This window comes from Sinohyriopsis cumingii, chromosome 4 (assembly GCF_028554795.1).
Source record: "Sinohyriopsis cumingii isolate HCF-2022 chromosome 4, ASM2855479v2, whole genome shotgun sequence".
In the NCBI taxonomy this organism is placed as follows: Eukaryota; Metazoa; Mollusca; class Bivalvia; order Unionida; family Unionidae; genus Sinohyriopsis; species Sinohyriopsis cumingii.
The window spans coordinates 97,529,422-97,550,711 of record NC_142964.1 but is presented as its reverse complement, the minus strand read 5'-3'; the positions used below and the strand labels follow the sequence as shown (position 1 = coordinate 97,550,711).

The window sequence follows — 21,290 nt, the reverse complement described above, 5'->3', positions numbered from 1 at the left end:
TCTTTCGAGACCGAGTCGCCAATGATGAATGATGAACCTCATATACTAAACTGCTTGTAGAACTAAATTATTCCTGCACAGCAAAGAGTAGGGTCACTGTCCCTGTTTGTCAGACTGTCCTGCTGTCAGTCTGTCCTGCTGTCATTCTGTCCCTCTGTCAGTCTATCCTGTCATTCTGTCCAACAGTTACAAAGCTTGCCATGACTTCTCCAAGACCACATGGAGGATTTTAATGAAACTTTGTTGACTAGATATGTGGATGGTGGTGTAGACAGTTAATACTAATTTTTTTCCCTTCTTACCCATTTTTGGGGACATTTCTTGAAATTGTGTCAAAAAAGGGTATCATAGTAGAGAATGCAGTTTGTAATCACTTCTCCCAGCTTGCTTGGAGGATTCTATTCAAACATTTTAGACTAGATACATTGTTAGTGTAGATGCTTGTATGTCTAGTTATTGTTATTATTATTATTATTATTATTATTATTATTATTATTATTGTTGTTGTTGTTAATGTTAAATGATTTTCTTCCATTCTTTTTTTGAACTGCTTCAGCAGTGCCACCACCTCCTCCACCTATCTCAGGCTTAGAAAGGCTCCAGGAAAAGTCCACTGTATCAGCAAGTGAAACTATTCCAAAGACCCAACCACCACCACTAGCCAATGAGATACTTGACTTTGAACAAGAACTAAAAAGTAGACTGAAGAAACGAGCTATGTCGCTGGATTCAACATCAGAAGCCATTATAACCACATTTAAATTCAGACAGCCACCCACAGTTCCATCACCTCCCACATCAAAAAGGTTGCAACCAACACCAGACATTTCACTTCATATTGTAGGACAGGGGCAACAATGGAGTCCAGGTCAAGATCAAAGTCAGGGTCAGTCAAATGAGCCAGTGGAGTCAGGGGTGGATACAAACCTGCATCATTCGTTTGCATCAAACAGACAGAAGTTTGATGCACCAAAACCGGCTATTGCAGATCAGACTTTCAAACCTGAAAATGGTATGTTTGCTATGTACAGATTTTAAAATTAAATTGAAACTGATCTGGATAAATGAATATAAATGGGTAGGAAAGCTAAATCATGGGTCTTCAGTATATAGCATAATGCCAAAGTCGGTCACGAGAGTGTTCTAATACTGGAATATCTTCATTGCTTTGATTTTAAAATTATCTTCTGCCTTGAGTCCATGAATATTACTAAATTGCCCAGTTTGAAAGTAATTTGACTGAAACCAAAACACATCTGATTTCTGTCATTCCCATTGAAACTGAAAAGAAAATTAAACATTATCTTTGTGATGGAAACAGAGTATGCAATGAACTATATGGTTAAATTCAATAAAAGTGATGTACTGGAATTTTGATCATTTCTTGGCACATTAAACACTTAAACCAAAGCTGTAAATTTAAAGCAGTTCCAACTTCCAGGCTGGGTTTGTGATACGGAAATTGCACATATGCAGTACGGAATCACAGATTGAACATCTATATAAAACACCAGATCAACCATGCAAGATTAAAGGGGTATGTAATAAATAGGTGAGTATAGTCAGTAACTCTGAAATTTGATTAGTTGGGAAAAATTAAACATTTCATTCCATTTAAAAATCATATTATGTTCTGCATTTTTTCAGTCAAATTATACCTATTGCAATATTTCATAGTCAAATATTGATTATTGGAACATTTCATAGTCAAATGTTGATTATTGGAATATTTCATACTAAAATGTTGATTATTGGAATATTTCATACTCAATTGTTGACTATTGGAATATTTCAGAGTGGCAATTTGCAAGAACAAACATAGAAAAACTTTAAACTAAAATAAGAGCTTGTAAAATTGTACTTGGCAATCCATTCAACAGCCTTTTATTGTCCACACATGATATGCATGATTTAATATATATTTATCAGAAAAGCAGCAGGGAGATCTCACATATCTGACATCAGCTGCTGAGTACTGAGACTGCTTTTGTTTTCATCATATGAAGCAGGGTAATACATATACTCCTGATCTGAGTATCTCCTTTTATATGAGCAAGGAAATAACAATTATTTTCTGTAAAGCCTTTGGCCTCACATGTATACATAGCATGTTACTCTGTCATTGGTGGGAACAGGCACTCTTCAAAGAAAAGGAAACTTTTTTTATCAGTCACATGATGTGTTACCTGAAGTATCCTATATAAACAAGCCACCCAGATCACAAGTAAAATTATTCCATATACCAATACAGTGTTTAAGTTTTCCCACAGAACTTACCTCTATAGATTTTAATTTGTGGGCTCATTTGGGGGACTAGTATCAGCTGGTCTCCTTCCTCCATTGGAATTTTGGTATTGATACCTGTACATATTTTGAGCACTTTAAGGTTGAAATCAAAATCTTGCCCTCTGATTGAAATCTGAATCTCATATGGGTCCACCGCCTCTAGCACCATGGCCTCTATTGAAACCTCTGTGAATTTGGGCAAAATTTTCTTTCACAAGTGCAAACCCAGTGTCACATTGTTTAACTTCCTTAGCCACATCATCCCCAAAAAGCATGCACGATATGGGGGTATGCATATTACAAAGATTGGAATATTTCCTTTTCACATGTGGTCGAATCATATACCTCCTTCTTAGGGAGACATGATATAGCACCTGACCCATAAGGGTAATAGCATCTGAAATTAGGATCTTTGCTTTTTCATCAGTGGCAGTCTGAGACTTTAGTAATTCTGCTAATTGGACAACTGGCATAATGCCTGCAGCCACAAGATTTTGTATGTCCCTAAAGGCTTTGTCATAAGAGTGGACTCATTTGTTAAGGTCATTCCAAATTTCTTGATTGACAAGTGGGGGACCCAACTTATCACAGTTTTCTGGGATTTTGTACTTTTGTACAATATCATCTGTTGTACTTAAAGAAGTGCATGCAGTACTAATCAGTTCTGCTAAGGATTTAGGTATTGGCTCTCCTTTTTGGGGAGTTTTTAGTTTGGATAACTGCCACATATTATCAGCATTGGTAGTAGAAATACAGTTGTAATCAGGCTGCAAAGACTCAAACAATGCCCCATTTATTTTTCCCATTCAAAGAAATTTGCTCGAGTGGTCTACTTTCATCACCCTCTTCTGGGGTAACATCAACATCACTATATGACCCTTCATTTTTAACTTCTACATATAATTCAGGTAAGCGTTCACCAAAAAGGGCATCAATTTCATTGTCATCTGCCATAACAGGCTGCATTTCTATTAGACCCAATTTTTTCTTCAAAAAGTCAGTATCTGTTTCCGACAGGTTATTTATGTCTATGAGACTGGATGTACTTGACTGTCCGACATTTTTTGCTTGTTTAGTCACCATAACAGGCTTCTGTTTTGCCACTTTCTGAACTATAGTCACATCAGACTTCAATTCTTTCTCTTTTTTCTTTCTTCTGTTTTTGTGGCTTCATAACTCATCTTCCTTTTGAGGAACTTGCCTCAACTTTGCAAAAGGCTGCAATATCCTCAGGCCCGAAACCCAAACATTCCAAGTCAGCTTTGAGGTCGGTAATTGAGAGGACTCTGTCCTCTTCACTGTAGCCATTACAAATAAACAAAAAGAAACTTTGACAAATAACACATATAGCTTGTATTGTGTCCTAAGCTGGCTACAACACCACCTAAATACGCGCATATTACTGTACTTACCACTCTGCTACAATGCCAGAATAACTATGAGATACCAGGCAAACATAATATACAGGCAGATTATCTATCAAGGAACATTTCTGACACCACTGAATGGATGCTAAGAAAGAAATTTACTTTTGTCCCAGATATAGATCTTTTTGCATCTAGATTAAACTGTCAGTTAAAGAAGTTCACCTCATGATTTCCAGAACCAGGTGCTTTTAAGATTGATGCCTTTTTTCTTTCTCCTGGCATGATTTAATTCCATACATTTTTCCCCCCTTTTAATCTTGTTGGGAAAATATTGAATAAAATTATTGCTGGTAATGTTCATAAAGCACTCTTAATTGTTCCACATTGGACATCACAATCGTGGTTTCCTTTACTCTTGTCATGTTTAATTTCTCTTCTAATTAGAATTCCAAGGCACAAAAATATACTGACTCTTCCACACAATGGTCAAACTCATCCGCTAGGGAAGACTCTATCTTTAGTCGCAGTGACTGTATCAGGAGATTGCTCCAAAACCAAGGACTTTCAACAGATGCTGTGGACATCATTAACAATTCATGTAGACCAGGAACAACTAAACAATATAATTTGGCATGGAAAAAATGGAATTTTTTGTGTAAGATCAGGGAAATTAATCTCTTTTGTGTCTCTGAGGTAACAGTTATTTACTACTTAGATTTGTTGAAGAAATGGAAAATTGGAGAATTAAGCTTCTCATAACCTCACATACTAAACTACTTGTAGAACTGAATTAATCCTGCACTTCAGCAAAGAGTAGGGTCACTGTCCCTATTTGTTAGTCTGTCCTTCTGTCAGTCTATCCTCTGTCCTGCTGTCAGTCAGTCCTACTGTCAGTCTGTCTCTCTGTCAGTCTATCCTGTGTCATTCTGTCCCTCTGTCAGTCTATCCTATGTCATTCTGTCAGTCTATCCTGTGTCATTCTGTCCCTCTGTCAGTCTATCCTGTGTCATTCTGTCCCTCTGTCAGTCTATCCTGTGTCATTCTGTCCCTCTGTCATTCTGTCCAACAATGACAAAGCTTACCATGACTTCTCCAAGACAACATGGAGGATTTTTTAATGAAACTTTGTTGGCTACACAGGTGGTTGGTAATGTAGATGTGTAATAAGTTTTTTTTCCCTCTTACCCATGTTTGGGGAAATTTCTTGAAATTGTGTCAAAAATGGTATCTAGAGAATGCAGCTTTTCATCACTTCTCCCAGCTTGGAGGATTCTGTTGAAACATTTTAGGCTAAATACGTTGTTTGTGTAGATGCATGTATGTCTAGTTAATGTTGTTGTTATTATTATTATTATTGTTGTTGTTGTTGTTGCTGTTAATGTTAAATGATTTTCTTCCATTCTTGTTTTGAACTGCTTCAACAGTGCCACCACCTCCTCCACCTATATCTGGCTTAGAAAGCCTCCAGGAAAAGTCCACTGTATCAGCAAGTGAAACCATTCCAAAGACCCATCTGCCACCAGGACCCAATGAGATACTTGACTTTGAACAAGAACTAAAAAGTAGACTGAAGAAACGAGCTATGGCACTGGATTCAACATCAGCAGCTGTTGTAACCACACTTGAATCCATCAGACACCCACCCACAGTTCCATCACTTCCCACATCACAAAGGTTGCAACCAACACCAGACATTTCACTTCATATTGTAGGACAGGGGCAACAATGGAGTCCAGGTCAAGATCCAAGTCAGGGTCAGTCAAATGAGCCAGTGAAGTCAGGGGTGGTGACAAACCTGCATCATTCATTTGCATCAAACAGACGGAAGTTTGATGCACCAAAACCGGCTATTGCAGATCAGACTTTCAAACCTGAAAATGGTATGTTTGCTATGTACAGATTTTAAAATTAAATTGAAACTGATCTGGATAAATGAATATAAAGGGGTAGGAAAGCTAAATCATGGGTCTTCAAGATATAGCATAATGCCAAAGTCGGTCATGAGAGTGTTCTAATACTGAAATATCTTCATAGCTTTGATTTTAAAATCCTTTCTTCCTTGACTCCCATGAATAATGCTCAATTGCTCAGTTTGAAAGTAACTGACAGAAAACAAAACACATATGATTTTTATCATTCTTTTGAAACTGAAAAGAAAATTTAACATTTTCTTTGCGACTGAAACAAAGTTTGCAATGCACTATACAGATAAATTCAATAAAAGTGATATACTGGAATACTGATTGTTCAGTAGCACATTGAACACTCAAATGCGTTCCTAACTATAAAACATTTCTACAAAAGCAATTGATTGCATACATTTAATCTAAATTTTGCCCAAATAAAAGATGTATCGATTTGTTCCTTTAATTTTGTAGATTTTAAATTCTAAGCTACTCTTCAACCAATGTTCTTCAAAACTCATCTTAAAAATCATAATTCAAGTATACTCCACTAAACCCTATTAATATCTATCACTAATCTGTATTGGGAACAACATCACATGTGTGGTGAAAGGAACAAAACAGTTGACTGAGAAAGAACTATACACATAAAAGTGTCCCCTCTTACTAACCTAAAATGAACCAATCTTCCTGATGAAGAAATGGAGGTTGTGGATAATTTTGCCCCAGTTGAGATTAAACTTATGACAATACCGGATACTGTGGATTCATTGTTTTTGGTGTGTAAAATTTGTGATTTTGTCAAATGAAATTACTATTTTGTTGGTACTCATAATATTTTAATGGGTCTTTGTTTACAGCTAGAACTCCTTTCATTAGGATTTCAAATTTGACCAAGTAACCATAAAATATAAAGATATTGATGCAAGATGATAAAGGGAATTCACACTATAATAACACCTGCTTATATGTCTTTTGTGAACAGTTCTTCCATGCAAAAAATAATGTGACTGTCCCCGAAAATATATTAGTGAAATTAAGAAGTCCAAATTTGTGTCTATTAATACCAGAAATATATTGTTTATACAAAATCCATTAAGACAGGTTGTAAAATAACTAATACTGATATTAATATTTCCTAATGCTGTTTATTTTAGGGCATATTGTACAGATAATGTTGCTCTGCAGGGTGATAGAAGTAGCTCATTCGCTTCAGCCAAAAGGCTTTCACACAGGGATGCCCTAAATGCTCCAAAAAAGAGTCATATTGCTTGATGGTGAATTGGGTCAATCATCATTAAATATGATTTTCTGGCTGAACCATACAACAAAACTATAATCCAGATTTAAACAACAAAACCATTGTCCAGTTTGGATCTAATAAAGCAGGCCCAAACCTAGGATGTGCAGGGCCCAAGGCAGCAAATGATGAGTGGGGCTCCAAGCAAAAAAATCTTTTCAATCTCACCAAGGTTAAGTAAAACATTTCAGTCTGCACTCCAGTCAGTGCGCACTACTATTCTGCATAAATCAAGAGATTTCAGGCATTTAACTTTCAAATTTTTAATGCGTGGAATGAATTTACTGTTGAAGACGACACATGAAAACCTTGTTTCTTCAAAAACTGGTATTGGTCTTCCATCCACTGTGTTGTTTTCCTAGCTGACAGAAATGCATGCATACTGTTTTTGATTTTCAAAATTTGAAATGACTGGCAATGGAAAATCACTTAGAAAGTCATCAACATATAGGGAGCAATCTACACCAGGACTCAAACACTCAATAATGTTATTAATTTTTATGTTAAAAAGTGTAACATAAAATACTGCCCTGGAGCTTTATTTCATGGTTGTAAAACATCTAATTTTATTTCATATTTTGGGGAGCCAAATTATGCTTTGTAACTTGTCTTTTTGTCATTCTTTATCATTGGGGTTCACATCTTTCTGTTATAAAGCATATTTCTATCAAGTACTCACTGCTCTGGTTGTTAGACCGTCTAGTTGTTAGACCATCTGCCTCATCAGATGCGGGAGGTTGCAGGTTTGAATCCCGGTCAAGTTATACCAACGTCTAATGAAAAATGGTACTAACAGCTGCCTTACTAGGCACTCAGCATTAAGAGGTTAGTGTTAGGACTGGTCAGCCTGGTGTCAGGATAATGTGACTGGGTGGGACATTATGCTACATGTCTGTGGCATGATGCCACAGTGCTAGACATCACTATAAACTGTCACACTCCAGACACCGTAGCAATATGACTGAAAAATTGTTAAAGCTACATTAAAAATCCATATCACACACACATACACACACTATCAAGCGCTCAACTTTGACCTTTACTCAAAAACTGAAATGTGTAGTTTCTTCTACCTTATTTCAGTAAGACCTGGTACAAACAGAAAACATGTTCAATTAAGTTCCAGTTTTCTCAATTTCATTTGTATAGTACGTCATCTCTTAAGAGGCCCCTCTCAAGGACAGACACTTTGCCTGACATCAAAATAGTATACTTTAACCTTTTTATGTCCCCTTCAGATAAGGTCACCTTTTTGTATAAGGCCACCATTTATGGCAGAAAAGGTCACCTTATAAGAGGGGATCCCTAGTATCATTTTTCTACTAACTATATTGGAACCCATTTTATTTAAAGCCAGGTAGAACAATTCAAATGTTCCTTCAACTTTGGTAGTCAAAGGGAATAGTTTCATCTAATCTTTTCAACATTAAATAGCATTTGTATGGGTAACGAGTTGAAGATATTCTTACAGCCTTGCAGGCAAATGTAAGAGTAAAACTGAAATTTTATCCCTCAGTCATGAGGGCATTTATACTGATAACCCAACTGACATCTGAAATATTTTTAACTTTTTTGTTCAAATTGCTGAAGAACCCAGAACTTCATCTGATCATCAAACATTTTTGTGCTAAAAAACTACCAAACAATATAAAGTTTCAAATTCCTGAAATGAGTCCAGAATGGATGATTGTAAAATTACAGGACTTGATATGATTTGACCAAGGCTACTAAAGGTAGCTGCACCTGCATTTATAGAGAGTATAGCTTTCATTTGTAATGAGTGTGTATGTGATTTGGATTTGTAATGTAGCTTTAACAATTTTTCAGTCATATTGCTACTATGATGTCCCACCCAGTCACATTATCCTGACACCAGGCCGACCAGTCTTGAAACTAACCTCTTAATGCTGAACGCCAAGCATCTGTTAGTACTATTTTTGTAAGTCTTTGGTATGACTCTGCCGGGAATTGTACCCATGACCTCCCGCATCCAAGGTGGATGCTCATTTGCAATGAAAGTATTAGATCTAATAAATTTCCACAAAACATGGAAAACTGCCAAGGTTGTACCATTGCATAAAGCAGGAACAAAAGATTATGTAAATAACTACAGACCCATCTCTATCCTTCCTTGTCTCTCCAGATTACTAGAAAAACATGTACATGATTCTCTCCTCAACTATTTGAACACTTATGATCTTATTCATGATTATCAGTCTGGCTTTCACCAGAATCACTCCAGTGAAACTGCACTTGTATCTTTGATTGATAAATGGCTGAAAGCATTAGATCAAGGAGAAATGGTAGACACTGTTATGGTTGATTTTCATAAAGCTTTTGATCTTGTAGACCATGAAATTTTGCTTGAAAAACTAAAAATCTATCAATGCAGTGAAAACTCCCTAAACTGGTTTACTTCTTACTTAACCGATAAAGTGCAAAAAGTATTTTTAAATGGTCAACAATATGATCATAAATACAGAAAAAATGAAAGCTCTACCAGTTATAACACAACAAAAATGAGCAAGGCTAGATACCGACAAACTCCAGGTTCTATTTGACAATGTGAGCTTTTATATGACCTGTCTAAATAGACTTCTTGGTGTATTCGTAGATAAAAATTTTACTTGGTCTGTTCACATTAAACATGTTTCAGAAAAGGTTAATTTTTATCTTTGGCTACAGAGGAAAATCAAAACATACATTCCTCTTCAGTATAGGGTCATCTTTCATAAAAGTTATATTCAGCCATATCTGGACTGCTGTAATGTAATTTGGGGTAATACATCTAATTCAAACATAACAACACTTTTAAGACTCCAAAAGAGGGCTTGCCATTTAATTCTAGATCAATGTATAGACCATTTTCAGGATGCAATGAATAATATAAAGATTTTAACAATACATGAAAGAATATTTCTTAGAAAGGCCAAAATGATGTATAAAGTATCCAGAAGGCAGGCTCCTAGCACTTCTTCTTTTCATAATCAATGTCTTAAATGGATGAAATCTTTAAGCAATTGAACAGTTCTAGTACAAAAAATACCACCTGCTTTTCTGTCATTTTGCATCATTTTCAATGTTAAATTTTTCAATGCAGGATGATATTTTATGTTTTATATATGTTTATGTTTTCACAGAAGCCTGTGCATGTGTTCCAGGCTTGATAATTTGAATTTTAAAATTACTTAATTATTTAGTGTCAAGCCAGATTCTTCACATCATGTTGTATATACTGTAACAAATTGAGTTACCTTCTCTAAATAAAGTCCTTATTATTACCGTATTATTATTATTACAACCAGTATTGAATACATTGTAAAAAATGAGGTACAAAGTGATTATCGTCCACACTCCCCAAACAATTGGTAGTTTTAGGATTACCTAAATACAGTGTGAAAAAGTTGTATTGCACATTTTCAATATCACTACTAAATTCATATCCCCAAATTTCTGACTGATAGCAACCAATTGACTTTATTTCATTATCAAAACATTTAAAAGCATCCTCTAAACTAAAACAGCCAAATCATTGTTGATATTGTAAAATCCTTGAAGTTGCTTTCTTTGCCTGAGCCACTAGTATCTGCCTAGCTTTTGTCCAAACCAACTTTGCGATGAAAAAAAGACCTATGTACTTGTAATAAGGCAAACACTCAATACGATTCAATACGACTTTCTTTGAAAAACCATACCTCCTTTCGCTTGAGATATCCCCTACTTCTGAAAACAATGATTTTAGTTTTACTGAGATTGACCATGATACCAGTTTTATCACAGAAACGTTCGATAACATTTATTTGGTTCTGAAGTAGTTTTACTGTATCAGTGCAATTAGCAACATCATCATCATAGAGTATTGCAAAAATATCATCAATATTTTCTTAGATAAATACACCTCTACTGCATTCAAGCTTCAACTGTGCAGTATTAAGTGTGAAAAGACAAGTTCTTTTTTAACTTGTTTCTTGCTGGGCTTTTTTTCACGTTTCAGAATATGCCAAAATTGTTGGGGGTTTCTCCTCTCCTTGTTAATTCATCTGGGATTCTCTAGTGTATCTTTACTTGAGTATGATTATTGATTTATCAGCTGATTCATACTCTCTATATAACTTAAGGCCAGCTTCAGTTTTTGAGAATGTAAGCATTGTAACCAGTAGTTTTTATGATATTTTGCCTAATCGCATTCTTTATCCCACCAATGCAGTTGTTGTCATATTAGGTGTTGTACTTCCTGTCTGAAAAATTGAACCTGTATTCTGGTATAACTGAACTAATATTCTGAAGCGGAAGTCAGTATCAGTTTCAAGATATCTGAACAGATCATTCTTTGTGTCATCATACGCTGTGCTAAACATTGTTACAAATGAGTGTATATTGTCTTCAGTAAGACGAAAATATTCCCACTTAGAGAGGGTACAAGTATCAATATTAAATTTCTCTTCAGTAAGTTTGATGATCATTAACATCAATATTTTGGAAACTGTTACCATCATTTCTCTCATGCTGAATTAGTCAAACTTAATATTTCGGAAAATGTTACCATCATTTCTCACATGTTGAATTAGTCAAATTTAACAATATTTTGGAAAATGTTACCATCATTTCTCACATGCTGAATTAGTCAAGTTTAACAATATTTTGGAAAATGTTACCATCATTTCTCACATGCTGAATTAGTCAAGTTTAACAATATTTTGGAAAATGTTACCATCATTTCTCACATGCTGAATTAGTCAAATTTAACAATATTTTGGAAAACGTTACCATCATTTCTCACATGCTGAATTAGTCAAATTTAACAATATTTTGGAAAATGTTACTATCATTTCTCACATGCTGAATTAGTCAAATTTAACAATATTTCAGAAAATGTTACCATCATTTCTCACATGCTGAATTAGTCAAATTTAACAATATTTCGGAAAATGTTACCATCATTTCTCACATGCTGAATTAGTCAAATTTAACAATATTTCGGAAAATGTTACCATCATTTCTCACATGCTGAATTAGTCAAGTTTAACAATATTTTGGAAAATGTTACCATCATTTCTCACATGCTGAATTAGTCAAATTTAACAATATTTTAGAAAATGCATTGACTCATCTCGAGTCCCTACTCCAAAGCTGGTGCTATAGCTAAATACATGTAGTTATATAATCAACTAAATATCATAAATCAACTACACTGCAACCATTATGAGCTATGCATGTGAACAGACCATTTTTACTATCGAAGGGCCTTCCATTCACAATGTAAATATTAACATTTCTGCATAAATCTATTAAGGATAAGCCAAAATCATTATACAATTTATCATATTTTGAATGCCTTTGCATCGAAAATGTATCTGTATCATATCTGTTTACTTGAAATAATGGATACAATAAACAATCTAGACTAATCTGCAGGCACAATGTCTTATGTCAGAATTGAGTCTATCCTGTTTTTTTATACCAGTAGATAGAGTAAATTATTTTATATTACAGTGGATCCAGCCTTTCTGACCAGGCATAAGATTATGTTGACTCCTCGGAGTGAGAAATTTAGAAGTCAGATTCCTTCTCAGTCACCATACCCTGGAGCAGAGAATGTGGACAATTGGTACGAACCAATTCCAGCAGATGAAGTCTTCCATCGATGAGAAGAATATAATGTATGATGACATTGGCATTTGACAAATTGATACATTTATCATGCAAAATTGGAGCATGCAAGTAATATTATTATATATGCTATGAAAATCTGTTCCCAATATACACAGCTATACAGATCCTGAAACATTCAGACAAATGAGTCCAGATGAACAACAATGCACATGTATTTGTATTATTTGCACAGGTTGTAGCTTGAAGACAGTGATATCCAGATACTCGGACCTGCACAATATTTGACTTTGGTGAACATTTGGTCTGTCTCCCTATTCCTAGTACAGCCATCAACTTATCATCTCTTTGTTTGAATTAGATACAATATTTGCTTAAATAAAATTGCAAAAGTGTTAGAAAATTGTATTTTCTTGTTAAAAAAAATGATTTCAGTTGACAAATTTTGGATCAATTTTTTCTCTACTGTTGTTGTAGCCATAATAGTAGAGTTAGAGTCTTTTGCTGCATCCAGTATGTAGGTCATCTGTAATGGAAGTAACAGTGGTGCCAAAAGTCACAAAAATAATACCTATATTTGAAGTCAGCTATTTTAGAGTAATTCTATTTGGTGAATCATAATTTAGTTCTTGTCTAAATCGGGATCTTTAAAAAAAGTCACTTTCATCTTCCATATCATATAGAATATAGAACACAAATGAAATTAATATACATTCTCTATGAATTATATATGTTAAAATGTACCTGCATATATATTTGCCTTTTGGATCCTTTTTGTAACTTGTAGCCCTGATACTGTTAAATTCTATACCCAGCAGAAAAGATGCCCGTTTATGAAATCAGTTATAGCATTTTTGATGCAAGAGTATTTCACATTCTGACATACTGAATTAATGTTGCTGGGAGCCTAATATCACCTGTTTTAGTAACTCGGTCATTCTTTAGTCCCTCGAAAATATTATATATTTTTCCGGTTTCATCATTGAAGGTCATGGAAAGTTGTTGTCCTAGTGGTAACACTCTTGTTTGACTTTGGTACTCATTGGTGTTCTCTTTTCTAAAACAATATTTCCTGATCATTATTATCTGCCTGTACTCATCCCCCCCTCTTTAATTTTCATAAATTCCATTATTAAACACTGAGTTCACTATTAAATATTTGTTATAACTGAATTTTAAAAAACACAAAACAAAAGAGGTGGTTCAAAAACTGTGCCACTCCTGGACTTACTCCCCCTATACTTGCCTGTTCATAAACCTACAGTGTGGCAAATTTAGGGGAAGAAAGTGGCACACTTCTTGACCCACCTCTTTTATTTTTTTTGGTTGAAATTTCACACTAAAAACACATGTGTTTGCAAATTTAGAATACAAATGCTATCAAGAGTGCAATCTCTGAGATTGTTCTAGTAAAAGAGTGCCACCTCAAGGTTTGCCAAATTAAAAGAATGCCACCTCAAGGGTTGTTGTATTAAAAAAAAGCCAACTCTAAGGTTGTTCTACTAAAAGAGTGCCACATCAATGGTTGCTGTTTTAAGAGAGTGCCACCTGTAAGGTTACTATATTCTAGCAAGAGACTGCTGCCTCAATTATTGTGGTATTGTCTTTCTATAGCCTCATTCTTGCTATTATACAGTCTAAATACAATTCTGTCAGACCTTAAATCGTTATTTGGTGGAACTTGGATGTGTTGGTACAGATGAAAATATACCTTGCTTAAAAAATATATGCATTTTTTGGTTGAGGACTTGTCTTTGTATTCTGTCATATTTATCAAAACGTAGCATGAATATTTGTTTAATATTTTTTGTAAATAAATTATATTTTTGTTTTATGTTTTTTTTTTTGTATATCAAATTGCTTTATACCAACAATTTAGCTGCCATGTTATTTTTAATGTATGTGGTATATATATACATATATATATATATATATATATATATATATATATATATATATATATATATATATATATATATATATATATATATATATCTGTGTGTGTGTGATTTGGATTCTGCAGTGTGGCAGTTATAGTGATGTCTAGCACTGGGGCATCATGCCGCAGACATGTAGTATGATGTCCCACCCAGTCACATTATCCTGACACCAGGTCAACCAGTCCTAACACTAACCTCTTAATGCTGAGCACCTAGCAAGGCAGCTGTTTTGTAAGTCTTTGGTATGACTTGGCCATGGTTCGAATCCACGACCTCCCGCTTTCAAGGCGGACACTCTAACCACTATGCCATGAGAGCTGTTGCTATATAAAGCTGTTGAATATGGCCACCAAAGTGTCTCCAGTCCGTCTTAATTTTCAAGGCATTTGCATCTTTGTACTAATGAACTGTAATAAAAATATTTTTATTGGCAAGTAAATGAAATACAAATGTCAACAGATCAATTCATGTAGATTTCTGCCATAAGAATAAGACAGTAGGATAAAAGCCATTTAATTACCCTTTCCTAATGTGACTTGGCCACAATATTGGTAGCTACAAGCTGTTTTTCTCTGAAAAGAATATGTGAATAGAACATTTTTTAACTAAATATGATCAATATAAATAATGGGAGAAAGAGGGAGAAAGAAACTGGAACTCGACATGTTATTGATACATGTATAAGGGACTTGGCATGATATTGATACACTTAAAAGGGACTTGGCATGATACTGATAAACTTAAAAGGGACTTGGCATGATATTGATACACATACAATGGTCTTGGTATGATATTGATACACTTAAAAGGGACTTGGCATGATACTGATACACATACAAGGGACTTGGCATGATATTGATACAGTTACAAGGGTCTTGGCATGATATTAATACACTTACAAGGGACTTGGCATGATATTGATACATTTACAAGGGACTTGGCATGATATTAATACAATTACAAGGGACTTGGCATGATATTGATACATGTACAAAGGTCTTAGGTCTTGACATACTATTAATACACTTACAAAGAACTTGGCATGATATTGATATACTTACAAGGGACTTGGCATGATATTGATACACTTACAAGGGACTTGGCATGATATTAATACACTTACAAGGACTTTGCATGATATTGACAAACAAAGGTCTTGGCATGATATTGATACACTTACAAGGGGACTTGTCATGATATTGATACACTTACAAAGGACTTGGCATGATACTGATGCACTTACAAGGGACTTGCCATGATATTGATACATTTACAAAGGCATGATACTGATACACATACAAGGGTCTTGGCATGATATTAATATACTTACAAGGGACTTGGCATGATATTGATATACTTACAAGGGACTTGGCATGATATTAATACACTTACAAGGGACTTGGCTTGATATTGATATACTTACAAGGGACTTGGCATGATATTAATACATTTACAAGGGACTTGGCATGATATTAATACACTTACAAGGGACTTGGCATGATATTGCTATACATGCAAGGATCTTGGCATGATAATAATACACTTACAAGGGACTTGGCATGATATTAATACACTTACAAGGGACTTGGCATGATATTAATACACTTACAAGGGACATGCCATGATATTGCTATACATGCAAGGATCTTGGCATGATAATAATACACTTACAAGGGTCTTGGCTTGATATTGATATACTTACAAGGGACTTGGCATGATATTAATACACTTACAAGGGACTTGGCATGATATTAATACACTTACAAGGGACTTGGCATGATATTGATACACATAAAAGGTCTTGGCAGGATATTGATTCACCTACAAGGGACTTGGCATGATATTGATACACATACAAAGGACTTGGCAGGATATTGATTCACCTACAAGGGACTTGGCATGATATTAATAAACTTACTAGAGTCTTGACATGATTTTGATATACATACAAGGGACTTGGCATGTTATTGATACATCTACAAGGGACTTGACATGATATTAATATACTTACAAGGGACTTGACATGATATTGATATACTTACAAGGGACTTGGCATGATATTAATACACTTACATGAGATAATATTATATAAAAGGTGTATAAATACAGTGTTTTAATGTAGCCACTAACATGTCTGCAGTCAGACTCAAATTGTAAGACATTTGCATTTTGCTTGGTCCTAATTAGGGTCCCACATTCAAATGATGAAACTTGGTTGGTAATAATTATGGTCCCAAATTAAGATTGGGCTAGGAAGGTTCTAATTAGGGTCCCTTATTAAGATGATCTATTTATTCATTCATAGTTGTTGTAGGGCTTATACTTAATTGGATGACATTTGGCAGGTGTATTGCCACTGACATGTACAAATGCCTTTTAAAATTCATCTTTTTAGTTTTAATTTGACTGGAGTTATTGTCTTTGTCCTATCATTTTCAATCCTTCCTCATCAGATCATTGTATTCAGCATATGTCATGAACCATTCAACATATCTGAATGCAGTTTGGTATAAACATGGTCCCATCGAGCTATATGTGCCTTTTGTGTCATCACTTACATATTTTGTAGAATTTTGTCTCTTGACAATTAATTACATTTCTTTATATGGGATATTTTTTGTAACCGACATAGTTCAGGAATCATTCAGTATATTCTATGAAATTTGGTACGAACATTGTCTTGTAGGTCTTGATGTGCCTTTTATGGCTTTGTCTCATCTACATCATTTTGGACAGAGTTATGGCCCTTAACAGTTAACTCCATATCTTAACATGGGATGTTGCTTGTAATCAGCATAGCTTAAGAACCATTCAACATGTTCTGATGCAGTTTGATGTCAACATTGTTTCATTTACTTCATTTTGGACAGATTTATGGCCCTTGTTGATCAAGATGAATACATTTATCTTTACTCACCATATTGCTTGTAAGTTGTGACCAACTGCAAAACAACATATCTCCTTATCTGTCATCACACAATGCACTATCAGATCAGGGTCTGTATTGTTTGTTCTACTGATTACTTCTAACAAATTGCATAGATCCAGATTTGCTGGTGCATTATGAGATCTTGGTCTGTGCAGTTTGCAGTTGGACTTTTGAATTATAAGCAAGTATATATGGTACATGTATTATCTGCTTTGATGATAAACCTATCTGATGATAAACCTATCTGATGATAAACCTGTCTGACGATAAACTTATCTGATGATAAACCTATCTGATGATAAACTTATCTAATGATAAACCTATCTGATGATAAACCTATCTGATGGTAAACTTATCTGATGATAAACCTATCTGATGATAAACTTATCTGATGATAAACCTATCTGATGATAAACCTATCTGATGATAAACTTAAAACTATCTGATGATAAACCTATCTGATGATAAACCTATCTGATGATAAACTTATCTGATGATAAACTTAAAACTATCTGATGATAAACCTATCTGATGATAAACTTAAAACTATCTGATGATAAACCTATCTGATGATAAACCTATCTGATGATAAACTTATCTAATGATAAACCTATCTGATGATAAACTTAAAACTATTTGATAATAAACTTATCTGATGATAAACCTATCTGATGATAAAACTATCTGATGATAAACCTATCTGATGATAAACTTAAAACTATCTGATGATAAACTTAAATCTATCTGATGATAAACTTATCTGATGATAAACCTATCTGATGATAAACTTATCTGATGATAAACCTATCTAAACACCCAACAAAATTTATGCAAATTTATATTTAAGAAAACCTTGTCAACATTTAGTCAATTGTCCACTTTTTATCATATTTATAATGTGGGGCTTTCTGGACTTATCATGGGAGAGATACTGTATTTATCAAATATAAAAAAATCTCCTGAAATACAATCTGAGTTGCATTTGAAAACAGTAATCAGTCTTTTGAGTCTGATGCTGTCAATAAAATAAATAAGTTCATATTTTCAGATAGATTAGTTTCAGACATCCTTTTAGCTTGCATTATTGAAGTTAGACCTTGTAAATTAAAAGTGAGTTGACCTTGTAAACTACCAATAATGCACTTTTAGACTTTTAGAGCCTTTTCCAATCCAGCAAGCATTGTTTAACCTCCAATTAATTAAAAAGTAATCAAATGAATAATGCTCACTACAACAATATTGGTCTAATGTACCAGAGGTTATTTATTGTTATTGTGACTTTATTGTCTAACTTTTCAGATGTCATCTGTTGTCTTGTTTATTCTAGCTTTATTTTTCCAAAGTGAAAAACACCCCTTTAATGGTTTATATATTTCTTTTATTACCAGTAAATACTACAGATTATTTGTTTTCTAAAACATAGTAATTGTGATTTCTCTCATCCTGACAAGTGTGCTAATTCAAATGCTTTAAAAGGTTTTTCTCTCAACATGTCTAGTGTACTAATTCAAATGCTTCATCAGGTTTTTCTCTCATCTTTACATGTGCTATTTCAAACGTTTTATATGGTTTTTATCCCATTCTGTCTAGTGTACTATTTCAAATGCTCTGTCAGGTTTTTATCTCATCCTGTCTAGTGTACTATTTCAAATGCTTTGTCAGGTTTTTATGTCATCCCGTCTAGTGTACTTTTTCAAATGTTTGGTCAGGTTTGTATCTCAACCTGTCTAGTGTATTATCAAGTCAATGTAAAACTTTCACATTCAGAATGAGAGTTATGTAAACTTTTCACATTCAGAATGAGAGTTATATAAAATTTTCACATTTAGAATGAGAGTTATGTAAGCTTTTAACATTCAAAATGAGAGTTATGTAAACTTTTCACATTCAAAATGAGAGTTATGCAAACTTTTCACATTCAAAATGAGAGTTATATAAAATTTTCACATTCAGAATGAGAGTTATGTAAACTTTTCACATTCAGAATGAGAGTTATATAAAATTTTCACATTTAGAATGAGAGTTATGTAAACTTTTCACATTCAAAATGAGAGTTATGCAAACTTTTCACATTCAAAATGAGAGTTATATAAAATTTTCACATTCAAAATGAGAGTTATGTAAACTTTTCACATTCAAAATGAGAGTAATGTAAAATTTTCATCATAAATGGACAACTTCCAAAACTTATATTTGTTTATTTTTTATGGCTGTCTTTCAATATGTACTTGCTTATTAGTTGAGTCCAACTGCAAACTGCACAGACTCAGATCTGCCAATCCACTGTACACTGACAGAACTGGGTCTATGCAGTCTTTTAAGAGTAATCAGTAGAACAAACAACATAGACACCAATCAACTGGTGCTTCAAGCAACAACAAATCTGGGTCTGTTTTATTCCTAATTGGACTCAACATATAGGTGAGTATATATGGTAGACTTCAAACCTTTGATACTTGTTTTAATGGTGGAATCCATGTCTAATCATTGCATATCAATTTGTTATTTTCATTTTCTAACCGGACTTTATTCACCACATATTTTAGGCAGATTTAGTATCCAAAATTTAAATATTTCTCTATCCAGTCAACTTGGTCCTTTTGAGTTTCTTTAAAGCTCATATGGTGATGTGAACATTTTTTGTTAGTCATCTACCTTTGGTGTAATTTTAAGCAATAAATACACTATTAAAACCAACAGCTGTCATTTGTTCTGATGACAAAATTTAATTTTCCTCATTAGGAATAATGCTTCTGATTAAAACAAAATGGGTCAGTCATTGTTAGAATCTGGAACATTATGATTTTTCCTTTTAAGATAAATGCAGTATCATTTTCCAGTTTCTGACAAGAGGAATATTATAAAGCAGTCTATCTTTAGCAATAAAATCTAAATGCCCATAGATAATATGTGAGCTTTAACAGAAATAAGTCATATGTCAACACAGTACACATATTTTGTTGAAAAGAGATTTATCCTTTATATAAACAGTATAAAACTGATTTATTTTTACCATCACATAATTCTCCTAGTACTTTTAGTTTAGCCTTGCCTAAAATGTATTTTATATCTTGAATGAAAAGAACTTATTGTAAACAAAGTTTCCTAAAGTTAACGCAAAATATAACACATAATATACAATGTAGGTAAAAATGTAAACAATTGCCAAACTATGTTGTAAGGAATATATTATGTGTACTACCATCTCTTTTGTACATATACATTATCTTGCATAGTTTTTATCTCCCTACTTGCATTGTACAAGATATAGTTTAATATCAACTGTATGAGACTGAAACAGTATCATATCCTTTGTATGAGATAGTGTAATATCCACTGTATGAGATTGAGACAGTGTAATATCCATTGTATGACACTGAGATAGTGTAATATCCTTTGTATGATAGTGTAATATCCATTGTATGAGAAAGAGACAGTGTAATATTCATTGTCTGAGAATGAAACAGCATAATATCCATTGTATGAAATAATAAAATTGTGCACATTCCTTGTCCTGTGATCCCTCACTCTAAATCCCTTCAGTATACTGCTGTCTCACATAAAACATGGGTCTGGTCATCGACTCCATTAACTTGGTTAGATATTGTTTTTTTTAAAGTGCTATTTAATTGTTCTCTTTTCTTTAGTTCTTGCCTAATGAGAATATATTAAATGGTCTCATATCATTAAGTACTCATGTTTGTTCTGTAATGCACTGTCTACACAAAGTCGAGTTTGAACATCCCTCAGTATAAGTCTTCCTCTGGTAACTTTGAGCATCCCTCAGTAGTGTCCTTCATCTTCTGACATGGGTAACTGTTTGAGCATCCCTTAATAGAGTCCTTTGTCTGACATGGGTAACTGTTTGAGCATCCCTCAATAGAGTTCTTTGTCTGACATGGGTAACTGTTTGAGCATCCCTCGGTAGAGTCCTTTGTCTGACATGGGTAACTG

At 34.0% G+C, this 21,290-nt stretch overlaps 1 protein-coding gene and 1 pseudogene across 3 annotated transcripts in view; one reads left to right on the top strand and one right to left on the bottom strand.

Annotated features, from left to right (window-relative positions):
- Positions 1 to 20,844, top strand: part of LOC149801734 (uncharacterized) — a 168,911-nt gene extending 148,067 nt beyond the window's left edge. For 2 of the 3 annotated variants that reach the window (XM_089956047.1, XM_089956044.1), the window contains 3 exons: positions 557 to 1,012; positions 5,078 to 5,533; positions 12,351 to 20,844. In XM_089956047.1, coding sequence (XP_089812173.1) covers positions 557 to 1,012; positions 5,078 to 5,533; positions 12,351 to 12,505 — 1,067 coding nt within the window. In that variant the 3' untranslated portion in view covers positions 12,506 to 20,844. The remainder of the gene's footprint in view (positions 1 to 556; positions 1,013 to 5,077; positions 5,534 to 12,350) is intronic. The other variant, XM_089956045.1, reaches the window with a different exon arrangement.
- On the bottom strand, positions 2,233 to 4,528 carry LOC149801735 (uncharacterized; annotated as a pseudogene).
- Positions 20,845 to 21,290: the final 446 nt, after the last annotated feature.